This window comes from Rhinolophus hipposideros, assembly GCF_964194185.1.
Source record: "Rhinolophus hipposideros genome assembly, chromosome: 15".
In the NCBI taxonomy this organism is placed as follows: domain Eukaryota; kingdom Metazoa; phylum Chordata; class Mammalia; order Chiroptera; family Rhinolophidae; genus Rhinolophus; species Rhinolophus hipposideros.
The window spans coordinates 59757334-59776093 of record NC_138061.1 but is presented as its reverse complement, the minus strand read 5'-3'; the positions used below and the strand labels follow the sequence as shown (position 1 = coordinate 59776093).

The following is an 18760-nucleotide window of genomic DNA, read 5'->3' as shown; positions in this document are numbered from 1 at the left end:
CACAGTAGCAAATATTAAATAAAAACTAATTAATACTGTATTATTATTGTTATTATCAATAATTTCCAACTTTTTATATTGAAAAAATTTCTAACATGTCAAAAAAATACTGTAATGCCACATCCCTTCACCAATAGACCCCAATTGGTAAATGTTGACACAATTACTTCCTATCTGTGTATCTGTTGCTAAACCATCTGACAAGAAGTAGGAAATAACACCTCACAGGAGGACTATTTGAAGCCTCCTGGGGGGAAAAGTGAATATTACTGAGAACAGGCAGAAAAAGATAGATAACAGAAAGCAAATAAATAACAGGTTATTTTCAGAAAACAAAAGGACACTATTAAAATAGGAGAGGGGGGAAAAAAGGACAGAAAGAATGAAGATTTTGAGATTTCACATTCGAGAAATGATGCAGTTCACACCTGAGAATCTGAATCTTTGAATTAGAATGGGAGGTAAAATCACCTCCCAAGAGTGCAAACACAAATCCAGGAATGAAGACATAAAGAAGGTGAAGAAAAATAAACATGAGAAATAGGAGGAATTACTAGACACAACACCTCATATTAAGGTGACATGCACAGTTTTTACTTGTATACAAATATTAACAATTATGGATTTCTAGTAGAGAAATTAGACAGTGAAAGCAAACCTCAAGCCACTTTGGGGGATCCACTGGAAGGTGACCAGTGTGTCAGCAGAGGCAGAACCTCTGCGCCTTTGTGGCCAGGTGGCCGATCACCAGGCTAGGTTGGCCAACAGATACGAAGAACAACCAATACAGGTATGGGTGAAGACAAAAGGGAATTCAGTGTTAGAGAAGCATGAGAAAGAAATACCCGCAATCACCAATCATTCTATAAGTGCAGCCAATAAAATCAACAAGAAAAAAAATAGGATCAGAATAACTACAAAAATAAACCTTTACAAGATCAGCCTTTTTTAAGCCACTTAAATTGAATCCATACACAGTAGCAGCACCGATATTCAATCCACATGCCTAAAATCACATAGCTGCATAATCATTGTAGCTTTAAAGGAATCTTCCCCAAATTATGTGGCTGTATCTATATACTTCTCCACTTCAATCCAAGCTTTTTGATTACTAAGACGTGTGATTTTGTGCTAATCTTCAGGCTTGTGATTCATAGGTTAGACTGACAAGTAGAGATTCTCTCTCTCTCTCTCTCTCTCTCTCTCTCTCTCTCTCTCTCTCTCTCTCTGTGTGTGTGTGTGTGTGTGTGTGTGAGAGAGAGAGAGAGAGAGAGACAGAGACAGAGACAGAAAAGAGAGAGATTGATTCTTTTGTCTTCATTTATTTCCTAATGTGAGCTGCAATTTGACTTCACAAAACCTTTAGTGTTTCTTTCCTCACCATTAATAAAAATTATATATTAAAAGTTAAATGTGGGCCGGCCCGGTGGCTCAGGCGGTTGGAGTGCCCTGCTCCTACACCGAAGGCCGCTGGTTCGATTCCCACATGGGCCAGTGAGCTGCGTCCTCTACAGCTAAGACTGTGAACAACAACTCTCCCTGGAGCTGGGCTGCCGTGAGCAGCCGGAGGTCGGTGTGAACTGCTGCCGTGGGATGCTGTGTGCTGACGTGTGCTACCGTGAGCCACCGGTGGCCACACTGGCTGGCAGCCGGCATGAGTGGCCGGCAGCAGACGAGAGCTGCCGTGAGCGGCCAACCCATGACCAGAGACCGACTGCCTCAGCCGTGGGGAGCACAAGACTCATAATACCTGCATGGGCCAGGGAGCTGTGTCCTACAACTAGACTGAAAACCAATGGCTTAAAAACCCGGGGTGGGGGAGTGGGTGGGGGCAAAAAAAAGTTCAATGTGTGCATTATGTTCATGATTATATTTTTTAAAATGCTTAATGCAACACAATCTCAATCAAAATCCCAGCAAGGTATTTTGTGGATATCAGCAAAATGATTCTAAAGTTTATATCAATAGGTAAAAGACCCAGAATAACCAACACAATACTGAAGAATAAGAAAGTCAGAATACTGACTCTATCTGACTTACTCTAAAGTGACAGTAATCAAGACAGTGTGGTACTGACAAAAGAATACACACATCAGTGAAACAGAACAGAGAGTTCAGAAATACACCCATTCGGTCAACTGATCCTTTACAAAGAGAAAAAGCAATTCAAAGGAGAGGGGACATACAGTCTTTTCAACAAATGGTGCTGGAACAACTGGATATCCATACGTACAAAAGTGATCTTTACACCTTTCTGAATAATTAACGCAACAAAAATCAAAGTCCTAAATGTAAAATGCAAAATTACAATATATCAAGGGACAAAGTCCAGGTGACTCTGGATTTGGCAATAAGTTTTTAGATACAACATAAAAAGTATAATCCATGAAAGAAAAAAATTGACAAGTTGGACTGCATAAAATTAAAAATGTCTGTTCTGTGAAAAATACCATTAGGAGAGAATGAAAAGGCAAGTTCAAGACTGGGAGAGGCCGGACGGATGGCTCAGTTGGTTGGAGCATGAACTCTGAGCAGCAGGGTTGCCGGTTCGATTCCCACATGGGCCAGTGGGCTGCGCCCTCCACAACTAGATTGAAGACAATGAGCTGCCGAGCTGCCACTGAGGCTCCAGAGGGGCGGCCAGATGGCTCAGTTGGTTAGAGCATGAGCTCTCACTCTCAATAACAAAGTTGTGGTTCAGTTCCCACATTGGATGGTGAGACGCGCCCCCTGCAACTAAAGATTGAAAATGGCAACTGGACTTGTAGCTGAGCTGCGCCCTCCACAACTGGATTGAAGGACAATAACTTGGAGCTGATGGGCCCTGGAGAAACACACTGTTCCCCAATATTCCCCAATAAAAATAAAAAATAAAAAATAAAAGACTGGGAGAAAATATTTGTAAAATGTGTCTGATAAAGGAACTGGTATCTAAAATAAAATTCAAAAGGAAAAAAAACAATTGAAAAATGAGCAAAACATCTAAACCAACACCTCACTAAAGAAGAGGTACTGATGGCAAACAAGCATATAAATAAATCTTCCGCATCATATATCATTAGGAAATTGCAAATTAAAACTAGAATCACTACACACCTACTAGAATGGTTATAATCCAAAACATGATGCCAAATGCTGATGAGAATATATAACAACAGCAGCTCTCATTCACTGTTGGAAGAAATGCAAAATGTACGGCCACCTTGCAAGACACTTTGGCCGTTTCTCACCAAACTAAACTTATTCTTACTACTATCTGGTCCAGCAATAATGCTTCTTGATATTTACCAAATGAGTTGAAAATTTATGCACAAAAAAATTTAGAGCAGCTTTATTCATAACTCCCAAATTTTGGAAGCAATTAAGATGTCCTTCACTAGGTGAATGGATAAACTATAGAACATCCATAAAAATGGACTATTATTTAGTGACCCATGAAAAGACACGGAGGAAACTTAAATGCACACTGCTAAGTGTGCATTTAAAAAGGCTACATACTGTCTGTTTCCAACTACATGGCATTCTGCAAAATGTGAAGTTATGGAGACAGCAAAAAGATCAGTGTTTGCCAGGAGTGGAGCAAAGGAGGGATGAACAGGGGAAGGATGTGGGATTTCAAGGGCAGTGAAATTATTCTGTATGATACAGGAATGGTAGATACATGTAATTATGTATTTCTCAAAGCCCACAGAATGTACACAGTGAACTCTAATGTAAATTATTAATTTTAGTTAATAATAATGTATCAATTATTGACTCATCAGTTTTAACAACTAATAGATGTTAATAATAAGAGAACCTATATAAAAGAAGGTTAGGGTCTGCTCAATATTTTTGTAAACCTAAAACTGCTCTAAAAATGAAGTGTATTAAAACAAACAAACAACAAAAAAATATGACAAAAGGAAGAAAGTGCTTCCAGAATGGCAGCATAAGTATCTCCAAAAATTCGCTCCTGCATAAAAAGCACTGAGAGCACTAGAAAATTTGCCAAAGTCAACTTTTTCAGAACTCTGGAAATCAACCAAATACTTGCAACAACCAAGGAGCACTCATTAAAAAAACAAAAAAACAAAACCACACACACACACAAAACCAGCTGAATCTTGGTGAGAACTAGAAGGTCTGTGGTATTTTAATTTATTCTACTGCCATGTCTATCTCCTTAGTTCTGTGGCAGCTTGAAAAACAAGAGCCTTATAAGCGTAGCTGTGAAATTCAGCTGTGAAATTCAGCTGTGAAATTCAAGCAAACCCTAGGGGGTGGACTAGGGAAGTAAACTGGGTTTGAAACTGCAAAAAGCACCATTTCCAGAGAACTGTTACTATTTGATGTTAACTGGCACCTTCCTAGAAAAGCCCCATTCTCAGAGGTTGTTTTATTTGACCTGATTCAGAACTCCTTCTGTAAAAACAGGCTTATCTCTAGAACATTTGTTGAAAAAAAAAAAAAAAAATCAGTGGCAATTATTTAAAATCCCAGCTGCCCAAAACAGTGACATCAATTGGGGCAAACAAGAAGATCTAAAAACTTCTAAGAAAAACATGTGGAATGAAATGTCCACAGGAGGTTTTGAAATGCTCCAACATATTCTTGGGAATAGAGAAGGCCATACACATGTATAGGGCTGTGTGCGTGCCAAGGAAATACCTGAGAAGGCCTTAATCTCTCACCTGTGGCCAACTTTGAGCCTCTGAGCAAGCAAGAAATGAAGGCTAAGGCAGAACTTCAAATTGCTTACCAGGTTGCTAAAGGTATCCCTCAAAACACACACACACACACTTTGGCAAAGGCTGGAGACTTATTGGTTCAAGGCATTTAAGGAAATCACTGTCTAATCATTAACTCAACAAACGCTAAAATATCATAAACTAAAAGAGAGACATAATCACAGCTAAACAGTCGAAAGCCAAAGAAAAAGTGAGAATTCTGAACACAGAAAGAAAAAAGTGACCTACCATGAAGGAAACAGGCTCAACAAGATTAACAGCTGGTTTTTCATCAGAAAGCATGCGGGTCAAAATGCTAAAAGGAAAACTGTTAACCAATACTTCTATGTCCAGCAAAACTATCCTTCAAAATCGAAAAGAAACCAAACATTCCCAGATAAACAAAAACTGAGAGTTTGCTGTTATCAGACCTTTCCTACAAGAGACACTGAAGATGGAGACTTCAATACCTCCTTCCCGTTATTGGATAGAACTAGGAAGAAGGTCAGCAAGGAAATAGAAGGCTTGAACAACACTTCAAACTAACAAAACCTAACAGACATCTACAGAACATCTGTAGAGATTAAATTAATATTCAAAAAATTTGTCACAAATAAAAACCGAGGCCCAAATAACTTCACTGGTGAATTCTACAAAACAGTCAATGAAAAATTAACAAAAATCCTTCATAATTTCTTCCAAATTAAATAAACACTGATTCAATCTATGTGATCATAATACTAAAACCACAAATATAATTATCTCAGGAAACCTACAGACCAGTATTTATTATGTATACAGAAAAATCCTCAACAAAATACTAACAAATTAAATCTAGCAACATGTAAGAGGATTGTATACCTGGATTTATCTGAGAAATGCAGAGTTGGTATCAGCCAATGTCATACACCACATTAAGAGAATGAAGAAAAAAAATACAAGTAATTGTCTCAATAGACACAGAAATAGCATCGGACAAAATCTAACTGCTTTCATGATAAAAATACTCAATAAAATATGTATAGAAGGGATTTTCCTTAACCTGATAAAGAGTCTCTATGAAAAACCCATGCTAGCGTCATATTTCACAGTGAAAGTGTACGTCGCTCCTCATATCAGAAACAAGACTTAGAAGGCTGCTCTCACCACTCCTATTCAACACTGTATTGGAGGTTCCAGCCATAGCAATTATGCAGGGGAGAAAAAAAGAAAAGTATCCAATTTGGAAAGAAGACAGTAAAACTATTTCTATTCTCAGATGACATGATCTTGTATGTAGAAAAGCCTAAGGAACTCAGGAGCCAGAGGGTTATTTGAACCAGGTACGTGAACAGTAGAGGCACTCAAGATTGCAGCAAAGGTGGGGAAAATGAAGGAAAGGGAACCAAGGGCCAAGATTTTTGTGAGCGAGGGGCAGGCAGAGACGGAGAAGGAGAAACTGACACAGCCAAATGCCCTACATCTCACAGGAAAGAGACTGGAGAACACGTCACTGAGAAGAGACAAGGGGAGTAAAGACAAGACCCCACCTTTACATAATATGGTATGAGAACGGCCGGGACGGCCGAAAAATAAGAATCCTTCACTTAAGAATGCCACTGGGGAATTAGCACATTTAGGAAAGAGTTTGGTTTCAGTTACAATCAGGAAAATGTAGTAAAAAAGGCCCATATGTGAGTTTGTTAGAATGTAAGAGAATTCCACATAGCATAATGGAAGGCACAGGAAAAAAAGGAGGTCTGGAGAAAAGAGCAGTGTAAGGCTAGGCCAGATAAAAAGATAGCACAATATTATGATAAAAATACAGACAGTCCCTGACTTAGGATGGTCCTACTTACAATTTTTCAATTTTATGATGGTACTAAAGTGATAATACGTTCAGTAGAAACCGTACTTTGAATTTTGAATTTTGATCTTTTCTTGAGCTGGCAACACGTGGAGCAATACTCGCTCATGATGCAAGGCAGCCTGAGCTCCCAGTCAGCCACGCAATCACGAAGGTAAACAACCAGTACCCAGAGTGTATTCATGGTGTGAGAAGATTTTGCCCAACTGTAGGCTAATGTCAGGGTTTGGAGCAAGTTTAAGGTGGGCCAGGCTAAGCTACGATGTTCGGTAGGTTAGGTGGACTAAATGCATTTTCGACTTATAATATTTGCAACTTACGATGAGTTTACCAGGACATCCCCCATCTAAATTTAGGAGAATCTGTGTAGAGGAAGTAGATCACTGGTTCTGAACCACCAGTGCCCTGAGTTATGGATAAGACATAATCCTTTAATTAACTATGACAATGACAGACAGGAATTGAAGGACAGACAGGAAAGGGAACCAGCACTCCAGACGTCACAGAAAGGGAAGAGGGACTTTCACCCATGTCATCTTATAAAGGCCCTGGGGTCAGTGCAGCCATACCGTTTACAGTCAAGGCATAGAGAGAAAAGGACAGTTTGAAGGTATGCCGGAGTAAGGCTTCTCTTGAGTGAGGTATGCCTCACTGGTATGCCTCCGCCCACTTGTTGGGAAGCTCTATGCTAAGTGAGTCTGATGAGAAACCCCCAGAATGCTGTACATTTATTCTCTCTCCTCACTGAGAATTACCAGTGTGGATGATCCACCAATCACTAGTCCCTCCAAACACACTGTGCAGGTGAGATTTGTGGTCACATGGTTTGGGAAATGGTTACATATCCTTTCACCACCTTTTGTAAACTCATTAATACTATATTTATGTATTAAGGCACTGGGGAGACTGCTATTTAAAAAAATCCACTTAACTTGAACTTGTCACTCCTACACTCATTTGATCAGAGAATCTCTCTTTCCTATACCGATTGATATCCAGGAATATAGTTTTTTAGAAAATGTTGCTTGACTTTTCTGACAGTTAATCAACCTCAATCATTCCCAGGGACAGAGATTACTACTACCTCCAGGAAAATCCACTCCATCTTGGACAGTCTGATTAATAATCTCACTTTAAGCTGAAGTTCGCCACCCTTTATCTTAAAATGCATAGATAGTTTTGCTATCTAGAGTTAGAAATCACACCTATTTATTCCCCCAAAATGACCTAGCAATCCAACTATAAATGCCACGCCATCCCATAAAGGGTTTTATTGCACATGCTACTTTTTTTCCATCTGAATACTCATCCTTCTCCTACAGAAACCACTGCTTTGCAATCTCTCCAGTCATGCTTTTCAGGTCAAGAGTAACTTCCTTACATACCACTACCCCAGACAGCTGCCACAGGACCTAGTGTCCTGCAGCCATCACCGTACTGCGGCCCCCGTCCTCACTGCACTGCGGTAAGACTGTGTTATAACCATCCATGTGCCTGAGTCTGATGTCCGGACTCAGCATCCTGGCAGAAGGAAGTATCCGCTACTCATATTCCTATGGGATGGTAGAAGCACATCATCTTCTACCTAATAGACAACTGCAATGATTCCAACTGAACTCAGGCACTGCATAATTCCTTTAATTTTCCTCAAAACAATGCTCCAAGAAGCTGTTACCAATCCACAACTTTCACTACTCACACGATGTGTAAATTCATCCCAGCTTAAGAATTGAGCAGAGTTCACCACACAGGTTCTCAATGAGTATTTGTGAAATGGATGAAAAAGATCTTATCTGAACTATAAGCAAGGGTTCACGTTTTAGAGGTCTAAATTAGCCTTAAATTTACCTTTTTAGAAACCAACCATCAAAGATGAGGGAAGCATAATCTTTATTATAAGCAATGAAGATCATCTTTACATCAGATTTTTGTCTGATAATACCAACTCTCTGATGTCCATTCCTTATCAAAAGCCCAGATATGAGAAGCAGAACAGCTAAAATGCTGCCTGGAAGGTATGTATTGAATGCATTCTTTTAGATTTCCTCAATTTTGTCTTTGCATCAAATTATACCAACAGAAGGATCTTTAGCTGGACATCATCTTTTCATGAACCACTGTAGAACCGCCTTTTCTCACTTGGACTAGAATTCCCTGTAGTTTGCATTGAAGAACATAAGTAAGAAACAGACTTAAGAAATCTATCATTATCTCTACTTTGGAAAGCTGCCTGACACCTGTCCACTGTATCTCAGGTATTTCCCTCATAAGAATGCATACAAAGCAACCTCTTACAGGTTTTTGTCTCATAAAAGCTAATCAATTCAGGAGAAACATGTCATTTACCTTAAGCACACTGTAACTCTTGTAATGGATCAAGTTTTGTTCTTTGCTTTTGTTGCAAATAATCATAGAGCCACTTTTTTTTCTTACTGAAAGAACTATATGGGGCAATGTTTCCCTTCCATTATTTCTTTATCCAAATTTTATTATCTGTATTGTAAGTTGGCTCCAAAATGACCTCAAATCCCCAGTAGAACAAGATGAGAGTGAAAAGGAAAAAATTAACAACTACCACTGGGGCCTATGGTAACACAGATATGGCTCCAGGCACGTTTATCCCTGATCCTCAAACGGTGAGAAGGAAATATAAGCTACATTCTACAGATGGTAAATGAAGTAGAGAGGGGTTAAATACATTATCTAAGTTCACGAAGCTAATTTGTGCCAGGCCAGGGTTTCATCCTAGCCACATTACACATAAGGTCTGATCAAATTAAACACTATGCTACATTTCAAAAAGGAAAAGAATTCTAGCATTGTATAGTTCCTTCTTTTGTTTCTAATAGCACTTGAAGAATTTTAAATTTTCAATTTATTATATAAGCAAAAGAAGACAAATCACTTGACACTAATGTTACACATTACTTAAAAAATAACATTTAACAAAGTCAACCTTTAATCATTCCTAAATGAGAACTGGAAAAAGCACATCAAAACTTAAAGTCCAAATAGCAGACATAAATAAATATTTATATTTATGATAAAGTTAATGAAAAAAGACTTGGGCCAAAGAAAAAAATTAGACTTATTATTCCAATTAGGACAACATGAAACTTGCACTATATTTTTGGTGTCTCTAAAAGCTAGACCCCAAAAACGGTTTTGAGGAATCAAGGGAAAAATTATGACTCAAATTGAATCAGAAGATAGAAAATCAGACTCACCTGCTCAAGTCACTTTTCCCATGGTTATGATAGTGGTCAGGATGGCTGAGGTGATAATGGTCCTGTCCACTCCACCTCTGGGATGGCCTTTTCCAAAATCCTTCCTGAGACTGCCGGACATTTCTGTCTGATCGATCAAAACGGTTCATATTGTCACATTCCACTAAACAGATTCAAAAGTAAAACATTATGAACGTGTACACACTAAAAAGTTAACTACCTATATAGTTTGATAATTAAATGCTGCTAAAAATATAAAAGTAACATTCTAAAAAGTACCAGTCATTTATGTTAGCTCATCACAAAAGATCAAGATTTCCAAAAGAACAATAACCAGTTCTGTTGGTTAAAAACTAAAGTTTATATTATTCGAACTTAAGTCAATTACAAAACTTTATCAACGGTTCCACTGTTTTAAAACAAGCAAAGTATATTTGCAATCAACATTATACATTTTAAACACCAGTCATCAGTTTCACAGTGGTTTTCATCATTATCACTAGTTGGTTCTGACTTCAGAATGAAAACAAGAAAAAGATTTTAAGTCTAGTGGAGAATTCATTCCTCCAAATGAGTGTCACAATTAATTTTCCCAGACTTCATGAAGCACAAATTAACTTTTTATCACAAACAAATCATATTTTTAAAATTAAGCTCACAGTTTTAGAAAGTAAGACGCTTCAAATCTGCCTGCAGTAGAGCTTGTTCAAAAAGTCTAAAATGCCACTGAAAACAAAGCCAGTACTTTGCAGCAACAAATAGTACACTCCCTGAAATACAAATGCCACAAAAACGCGAAAAGAATCTCTTTGAAACACCCCAAGCTTCTCCTTCACTTACCCAAACACTTTGTCCTCACATATCTGAGCACTGGCTAAGAGAGTTACTTTGTACAAGGGAGACATTGTGTCGCCTGCTGCCTACTCAGACATAGTTGCACACTAGGCACTGACAAACAGGCCTTCCTTCCTGCCTGCTCCCAGCCCTCCCTGTGGGAAGCACGCCCAGTTTACCCTGTGACTCCATCTTCGCTCACTGCTTACATAGCTACTGAGTTAGGACTGTTACTAAAAATACAACTCAACACTAACCCAAGCCAGGAACTGGGAAGGTTTCTCTAGTCTGAGAATTATTACATGAGCAAGTTCAAATCCTGCAATGTTCAGAATTCCTTGTGATAAAAAAAAAGCTTTAGCAATCAGTGCAATCACCAATTGAAAAACGACATTATTTAAATGATTGTTTTCACTTAACCTAAAATCTGAATTTGAAATGTGGAGAGTGTTTCATTACAGTATACCAGATTTTTAAAAAAAAAACAAAAAACTTCCTCGTTCCAAAGAAAAGATGATGTAAAGTATGGATATTCAATTCTCATATATACTAGACTCACTATAATACATTTCTTCTAAATGTATAACAAATAAGGTTTTAAAAGGTATTGAAATTTCGTTTAAATGCATTAGAGAAATCAATTTTAGGGAAAACTATGTTTTATAGTTTTTTAAAAACTTTGCAATGCAAAATGTTTAAAAAGGCTTACATCTGAAATTATTTCGAACATTTTTTTTTGTCATCTTATTGAGATAAATTAAGATCTGTTTTTTAAAGTTTAGTTATAGAAAACCTGGCTGTTAGATACATAAAGGCATGGTGACCATTATGCCAAAAAAAGAAAATCATGAGTAGAAAATGAGATTGCAAAAGAAAATAAAAAAAAACCCTACGAAGGCTTAAACTGCTTTTAGTTCACATTTGTATTATACTCATAAATTTGGTTAAGTTTCTTAAGTATTTCAACAGGACATTAAAATGTTGCTTTAGTTTAAGCAACTCTTATAGCTGAGGGATAATCTATAGCTACTTTTAAATGTTCTGAATTCATATTTTTTTCTTAACTCGGGCAGACAAAATTCTACCCACTCCTCAAACAAGAAATTCTGTTATAATAAGAAACTGATCCGTAATTAGGATATCATCAACACAGTGCACACAGAGCAACAAGAAGCAAACAAATCAGGCAAATCAGGCAAACGGGCCAGGAGACGGGGTTGGATACTGAGGGAAATTACAATGCAGAAATTAAAGTGCTGCTTTTGTGTGTGCTATGGTTGTTGGCACAGCCCTCAAATTAAAGCACCTTTATTGAAATATGAACTCGAATATGGGCAAAATGGCAAATAAGCACTAGAAACAAACATGTGCAGGACCACAAAAGACTACTGGTTAGAAACAGACGGGGCTACCTTCTGAGAGATACAACCGCTCCAAGACTCTGCAGAAAGGGTCCTGCTTATACTCCGACCTGAGGCTTCCATCGATCATGCGGCTACATATTTTAAAACATTACTAAGAAAATAATGTAAAATAACTTGAGCAATGGTTTCTGAGAACAGAGTAAGCGTTCTCTGACAGAATGAAAGAAATAATATAGAAGAGAGAATGAAAAGCAATAAAATTACAAGATGGAGATAAATCAAAACCAGTTTCCAGAGCCAATGAAGGAACAGCAAAGAAGACTAAGAAAGGACATAAATCCCTCTGAATGTGTCACACCATCGGGAATGATGGGGCGAACCTGACGGCATCCCAGTTTGAAACAGTTTTAACCCAGTACACTGATGCAAACCGACGGCACACAAGATGTGCCCTCCCTGTGACGTTAGGACTAGAGACAACGGCCTTCTGAGGGAGGTTTCCAGCTCCAGACATGAAATAGAAGGCAGCGGATTTTAGCATGTAGTTGTTGTTTTTTTATTATTATGAGTAGGAGACAGAGAAATAATACCGGGATTCCACCCTCTGGAGAGGACAAGTTAACTGAAAGGTATGGGATGTGGGGATGCCTGTGTCTAACAAACATCGTTCCCCTTCTTCTGATTGGATAAAGGAACAAAATATGACACTGAGAGCTACCGAGATGATTTCTCTCGTAAATTGGCCTAAGCCGGTAATGGATGACACCTGTGACTAACAATTGGCAATGAAGATAGTGGGAAGAAATTACACATCACAAAGCCTGGAAAAAAATGTGTTTTGCAGGAGGTTTTACAAATCTGATCAGAAGAGCTTTTAACTGAAATTTGGCTTGAGAGAAGAAAACCTTGTGTTAAAAAACAAAGTAAACAAACGAAAAATAAACCTTGTTATTACTAAACACAATTAGTAATGAGAAATATAAAAATAAATTTCCAGAAGAGAATATAGGAATTGGAAAGTGCTCAGGGACAACACTAGGAACCTCATATGACTGACTATATTGCAACAAAAAGTTTAGCAAAAATGTGGCCTTAGAAAAAATAACATGAAATAAGGGCATTTTAGTAGGTACCGTAACTTGGTTTGAGGTGGGATTCCGGAAGTAAATAGACATCTTTTTCAACACAAAAACGTTGAAAATCAAAGTTAGCAGAGAAAACAGCACATGTAAGAAGGTATACACTATGGAAATTTTATAAACCTGAGTATTATACTATGAAAGTGTCAAATGCTAGGCTTTAATCTGCAGGCACTGAGTGACTATTAGAAATTCCTGAAAAAAAGAATAAAGCAATACAACTGTGCTTTTGCAAAAACAAAATTTTTCATTTAGAAAACACTTTAGAACAAATCTCAAATACCCAATGGTCTACCAAAATTAATTCAGATTCCAGAATTGCTTCCTTAAGAGACTCCTTGACCAAGGTAAAAAAAAAAAAACTATGAAAGAATTAAAAACAATTTATTTTTTACATCCCCCCAAATTGCAACTCAAACCTGAACTCCTTTCTCCTTTTATTCCTCTTCCCTCATTCTGTGCTTCTCAGTTTCTGTCTGCCCAATCTCTCCCTTTGACCTGTCCCCTACCCCCCAAGCTGGCCAGAAACCTAGAAAGTCCAATACCTCTTAAAGTTAAACCTGCTTCAGAAGAGAGAAAATCCATTAGGGTTGATTTTAAGACCTGGTGTCTCATTCTGAGCTGAGAGCCATTGATTGCTACATACTTTCTAAGGTCTAAACAAGATTGAGAGCAATTTGCCAAGGAATTTGGAATAGTGTTAGGAATTGATGATCCAGAGTCACCAGAACTATACCAACTACTTCATACATTAGAGGGAACTCCAGGAGCGAAAAATAGAATACAAAAGGTAAAGTGTGAAGAATCTAAAAGTAACTTAGGAACCCGTGATTGTGTAGAGGAGGAGAACGTTTTTCTCAACCCTTTTAGGGTCTGAAAATTAAACTGACACAACAGATTAAAAGGAGAAAAGCATCTAAGTATATATATAATACGTGTAATGGGGCCTTCATAAGGAAATGAAGACCCAAAGAACCTTTAGACTTGGGTGTTTTCATGCTACTTTTGCTGAAGAATGCACAGTTATGGAGGAATGTGACAGGTTAAGGAGAATGAGGTGACTGTAGTAAACTAAGGGAAACTTAGCATGACCTAGTATGATTCTTCTTGGTGTCCCTCTGTCTTCAGAGACGAGGATGTATAGGGAGGGCGACTCACTGGAGGGTTTTATGACCTGCTTCAGGGGAAAAGGCGGCGGGGGGAGGTCAGAGTGACTTTCCTGCTTCTGCCATTTTCTAAAATTCCTTCAGCTTAAAATATTCAATTTGCCGGGGCACCATATTTTGGGGTAATGTATCCTGAACTCAAATGCACAGAAAATGAAGAGAGGTTAAAAGAGACCTTTCAGAAGCTGTCACAAAGTCTTTTTCTATGAACATATATTGGGCTCTAATCCAGTTGTTTATTTTTAAGAAAAGAAAAGATAAATTCACTGCAGACTTCAAGAATAGACTAACGCCACTAGAGAACATTCAAGAGTAGATTCAGAAAGAGATATGACCCTTTCTCCTCACTTTCTGTAAAAGATTTTAGGGTAGAAATACCGCAAAAAGCCTCATTGCCAGACTTCCAGTGCTTAGAAAGAGCCTTTAAAAAGGACAGGATAAGACTCAGAATAAAATGATGTCCTTCACATATAACAATGAGATGCCTCCACCAGTGAATTAAACATTGGAAGAAGGAATCTCTTAACACATCCATAGATGTCATAAATAGCAGGGCATTCAAAAAACAAATGTCTTCTATTACATTAAGAAATAAAAGAGAAAAAATAAAGTGGGTGATTAAAGAGTACTGAGGGAGAAATCAAGCATTCAATTTCTGGTTTTACCCTTAAACTCAAAGATAAATTTCTCTAAGTAGTAAAGGGCAGCCTTGAACATGGTTTTATTGGTACAGACATTACAATATCAACCTTAAATCCTGCTGTTGCATAATCGCCCCCTCACTGTCACCAAACCACTCAGAGTGGTCATCTCCAATAACATTCAAACAGCTCCCAAATCCTAGCCATTAACTGTCCCAAAAACATTTGTCCAACAAACATTCTTTCCACCTCCACGCTACCACACATGTTGGCTTCATGGTAATTATTTACTACACAAAGACAATGCCAGACAAATGTTTTCCTCATGACCTCTCTGCTGAAATCACAGAAGAGTCCCCTATTCATAATGAAGTCATAGCGAACTTGTGTCCAAATTTAAGATCTCAATGAGGTGCCATTCTTTGTATTGTCAAAAATTCTACTGATTTTGGCAGAATTAGTGAGCTGAACCCATCAAGATCCAGAAGCCATCTAAAAACTCCACCCAAATTTGCAATAATAGCCTCAAAAACCACAATCTAAAGGGAACTAGAACCAATAGTCAAAAGAATATTAGAAGTCTTCTTAAACCTTGCACCCGTCCTTGTAACATTACCATCCCAACCAAAACACTCAACAGGTGGGGATAGTGTCATGCAGGACCTCAGAGCTATAAAGAGACGAGTCATTCCCTACTTTCCAGCAGAACCAAACCTCAATAATAGTTTCTCTTTTGGTGCCTCTGAAAGTAACATACTTTAGATCCACAATCTGCTTTCTTCAGTCCATTAGCTCAAAATAGTCAATACTTGTTTGCATTCTAGGAAAATCTGTAACATATGTGATATACCTCAGTAATACCCTCAAACTTTTCACAAATCCCCAACAAAGACCTCAAAGACTAAATTTCCCTGTGATTCTACTTTTATCTAATATGTGGGTAACTTTTTGTTGTGCTCTCAAGATGAGTCAGGCTCTAAGATCAATTCCATCTCTCCACCTCCTGTTTTAGCTCAGAAATGGTGTAAGATTTCCTCTAAAGAGAAGAAGTTATAATTCTAAGTAAAATGCATTAGTTAGGATGTGATTTATTCCAACAAGGTAAATCCCTCATCCCTCACTACCAGCCCTTAACACTTCACATTAAATTTCCTGGACCATGAAGACTCATTATTATTTCACTTATAATTATCGATGCTTTATGTTTTTCCTCTGTGTTCCACAATATTTTTCTACTTGATCTTATAGACCACTAATCAGATTTCAACAGCAGCTCTGCTTTCTGTCATCTACTGAAGTGTTCTGTGGGGAACTCTTTTATGGCTCCAGAAAGCATTATAGTGTGATTAACTCTCCCTAAGTGCTCTCATTATTACTTCCTTGGGCCTCGCTAATCCTGGGAGTTCTGTGGTTTTCCCTGTTCTTCTTCCTGGGTGTTGACTGTGATTTTTCTTTCACAGTTGACTAGAACTCAGCTCTGGTTGCTAGAGCATCCCAAGTGACAGCAGAACCACAGAAGGTGCAACAGTCTCTACCCCAGGGGTAGAGCAGCTATTGTTCTCAGTTCTTCACTCTCTCGTTAATAGAATTAAATATCCAACGTGCTCTGCTGCAGGGCCTCTCCGTGTGAACACAGTGTACCTCCCAGTCCCACTACGGTAGAATTAAGTGTGCTGGCTCTCAGTGAAGACTTTGAGACATTATATGCATGCTTCTGATCACCCTATTTTCCTTCTGCCATCTGTCATCAGAACAACCTGCTCCAAGTAGTCCTAGTCTCCAAATGAAGAAACAAGTACACCTGAACTCAGTCGCACAGCTTAAACTGTCCAGGCTTATCCACAAACCCAAGAATGAGAAAAATAAATGCCTATTTTGAAAGCCACTTGATTTAGAGATTGTTACAAGGCACCCTGGCAGTGTAAAAAAAAAAAAGCCTGATCAATATGACAAATGTGAGCAGCAACACATTCCTAGGACCTCAATGACACACTAAAAACACACACCTCCTCTCTGTGAAATATCCTTGCATTTTCTGGCATCACGTATAAAAAGGACTTCACCACAGTTTTCACTTCATCCCTGGTCTCTAGGAGGCCCAAGACCAGGAAAATGTTGACTGACAGGGAATCTACAGGTCTCTGCAGCCATTCCTCTTCCGAAGAGGATCCCCATTACAACCCTTGTCCCAGGGGCTTTCCTAGGCTGCTCTCTGGTTCTGGATCGGTCCCTAAGATAGAAAACCCTACAAATGCTGTGTCGGTGGGGAAGAGCACCCAGGCCCTCTTACATATGAATTATCTAAAGCTCTGCTACAGCAATTACTGGGATCTCCACAGGAAGACAGAATGGATTTGGAAGTATAAAAGGGTTGAATGAGGATATAGTCAAGCTGGCAGTGCAGGTAAACACTGTGCTCACCTCCTCTCACGACCACATCAAATTTACAGAACCACCATCATATCATTGAGAATCGCCTGAAGTCTAGCTGAACGGAAGCCCTGAAACATACAGAAGAACCCATTTTGAAACAGGTGGGAGGGGAGAGATGAACAACAGGTTGCCTCCACACCCACATGTGACCATTAAAAATCAGTCAGGATGACTGTGCTGCGGAGACCCCCCTGCAGGAGTGAGTGAGCCAGAGGGTGGCTGCACTCCCTGGTGCTCCTCTTAAAGGGCCCGTGCATGGACTCACTCACTTTGAGCTGCAGCGCTGGGTTACCAGCTCGAAAGGCACGAGGGACACACGGGCTGAATGGGAAGCTTTCTCCTGGACAGAAAGACTAGCAGAAACAATTGTTTCTTTGTAGACCCTCCCCCATTCCCGGCATGCATGCAGAAGCAGGAGGCCACCATATCTCAGTCTGAATCGACCTGGCTAAACCATCCGTTAGCCTTGATTCCCTGAGACCCACCCCAACCAACTCTGGGCACAGCCAAGCAACTTATAGTGGCTATTTCGTATAAACAGTTTGTCTTGGCTGTTGCTGCAGACAATCCTAAAATTTCTCAAAGATTCACAAAAGCCAAAAGGGCAGCATCTGACTTCAGTATGTCCCATACATCTGGTTGAGCAGCCCTGTGTCTGGCATAGTGACAGCTGGCCTTGGTTTGCAGCTTGGCCTCTCGAGGCAACTCCAATCCGAGCATAGTCAGTGGCCATCTGAGGACTGCTTTGTGGGTCATGCCAGGTGGTCCTGGGCAGGGGACAGGCTGAGGTTGAACTTGGCCTCCCAGGAGGTCCTGGCACTGGCACACCCAGTGGCCAGCTTCAGACAAAGCCGGAGCATCAACCAGCCACCTCAAAGGGTGACACACCCAAAGGACAGACTGGGCAGGCACTAGAACCCTGCTAAAGCGAAGCCTGCTATGTAGGATCAGACCCTATACAACAGTGACACCACTGCAGTCACAGCCTGTCCTCACAACCAATCAGCCTGAGGGTCAGTCCCTCCCACTGATGTGTAAGCAGCAACCAAGGCTCAACTACAACAGAAGGGCACATACAACCCACACAAGAGACGCAGCTTAAGTACCGGCTCAGGTGACCAGGAAAACTGTGCTCTGGGCCCTACAGCACACCTACTACCATAAGGCCATTCTACTAAGACGGGGAGACAGAGCAGGTCTACCTAATACTTAGAAACAAATATAGACAGGCAGCCAAAATGGGGAGACAAAGAAACATGTCCCAAATAAAAGAACAAAACAAAGCTCCAGAAAAAGAACTAAACAAAATGGAGACAAGCAATCTCCCAGATGTGGAGTTCAAAACCCTGGTTATAAGGCTGCTCAGTGATCTCAGGGAGAACTTCAACAGAGAGATGAGAA

General features: G+C 39.3%; 1 protein-coding gene across 9 annotated transcripts in view; it reads right to left on the bottom strand.

Moving 5' to 3' along the window:
- CCSER2 (coiled-coil serine rich protein 2) overlaps nt 1-18760 on the bottom strand; it is a 163213-nt gene that overhangs the window by 69773 nt on the left and 74680 nt on the right. For 5 of the 9 annotated variants that reach the window (XM_081075360.1, XM_081075359.1, XM_081075356.1 and 2 more), the window contains one exon: nt 9783-9945. In XM_081075360.1, the coding sequence (XP_080931486.1) occupies nt 9783-9945 (163 nt within the window). Of the gene's footprint in view, nt 1-9782; nt 9946-10622; nt 10776-18760 lie in introns of those variants that run through there. The other 4 variants (XM_081075358.1, XM_081075357.1, XM_081075362.1 and 1 more) reach the window with 3 other exon arrangements.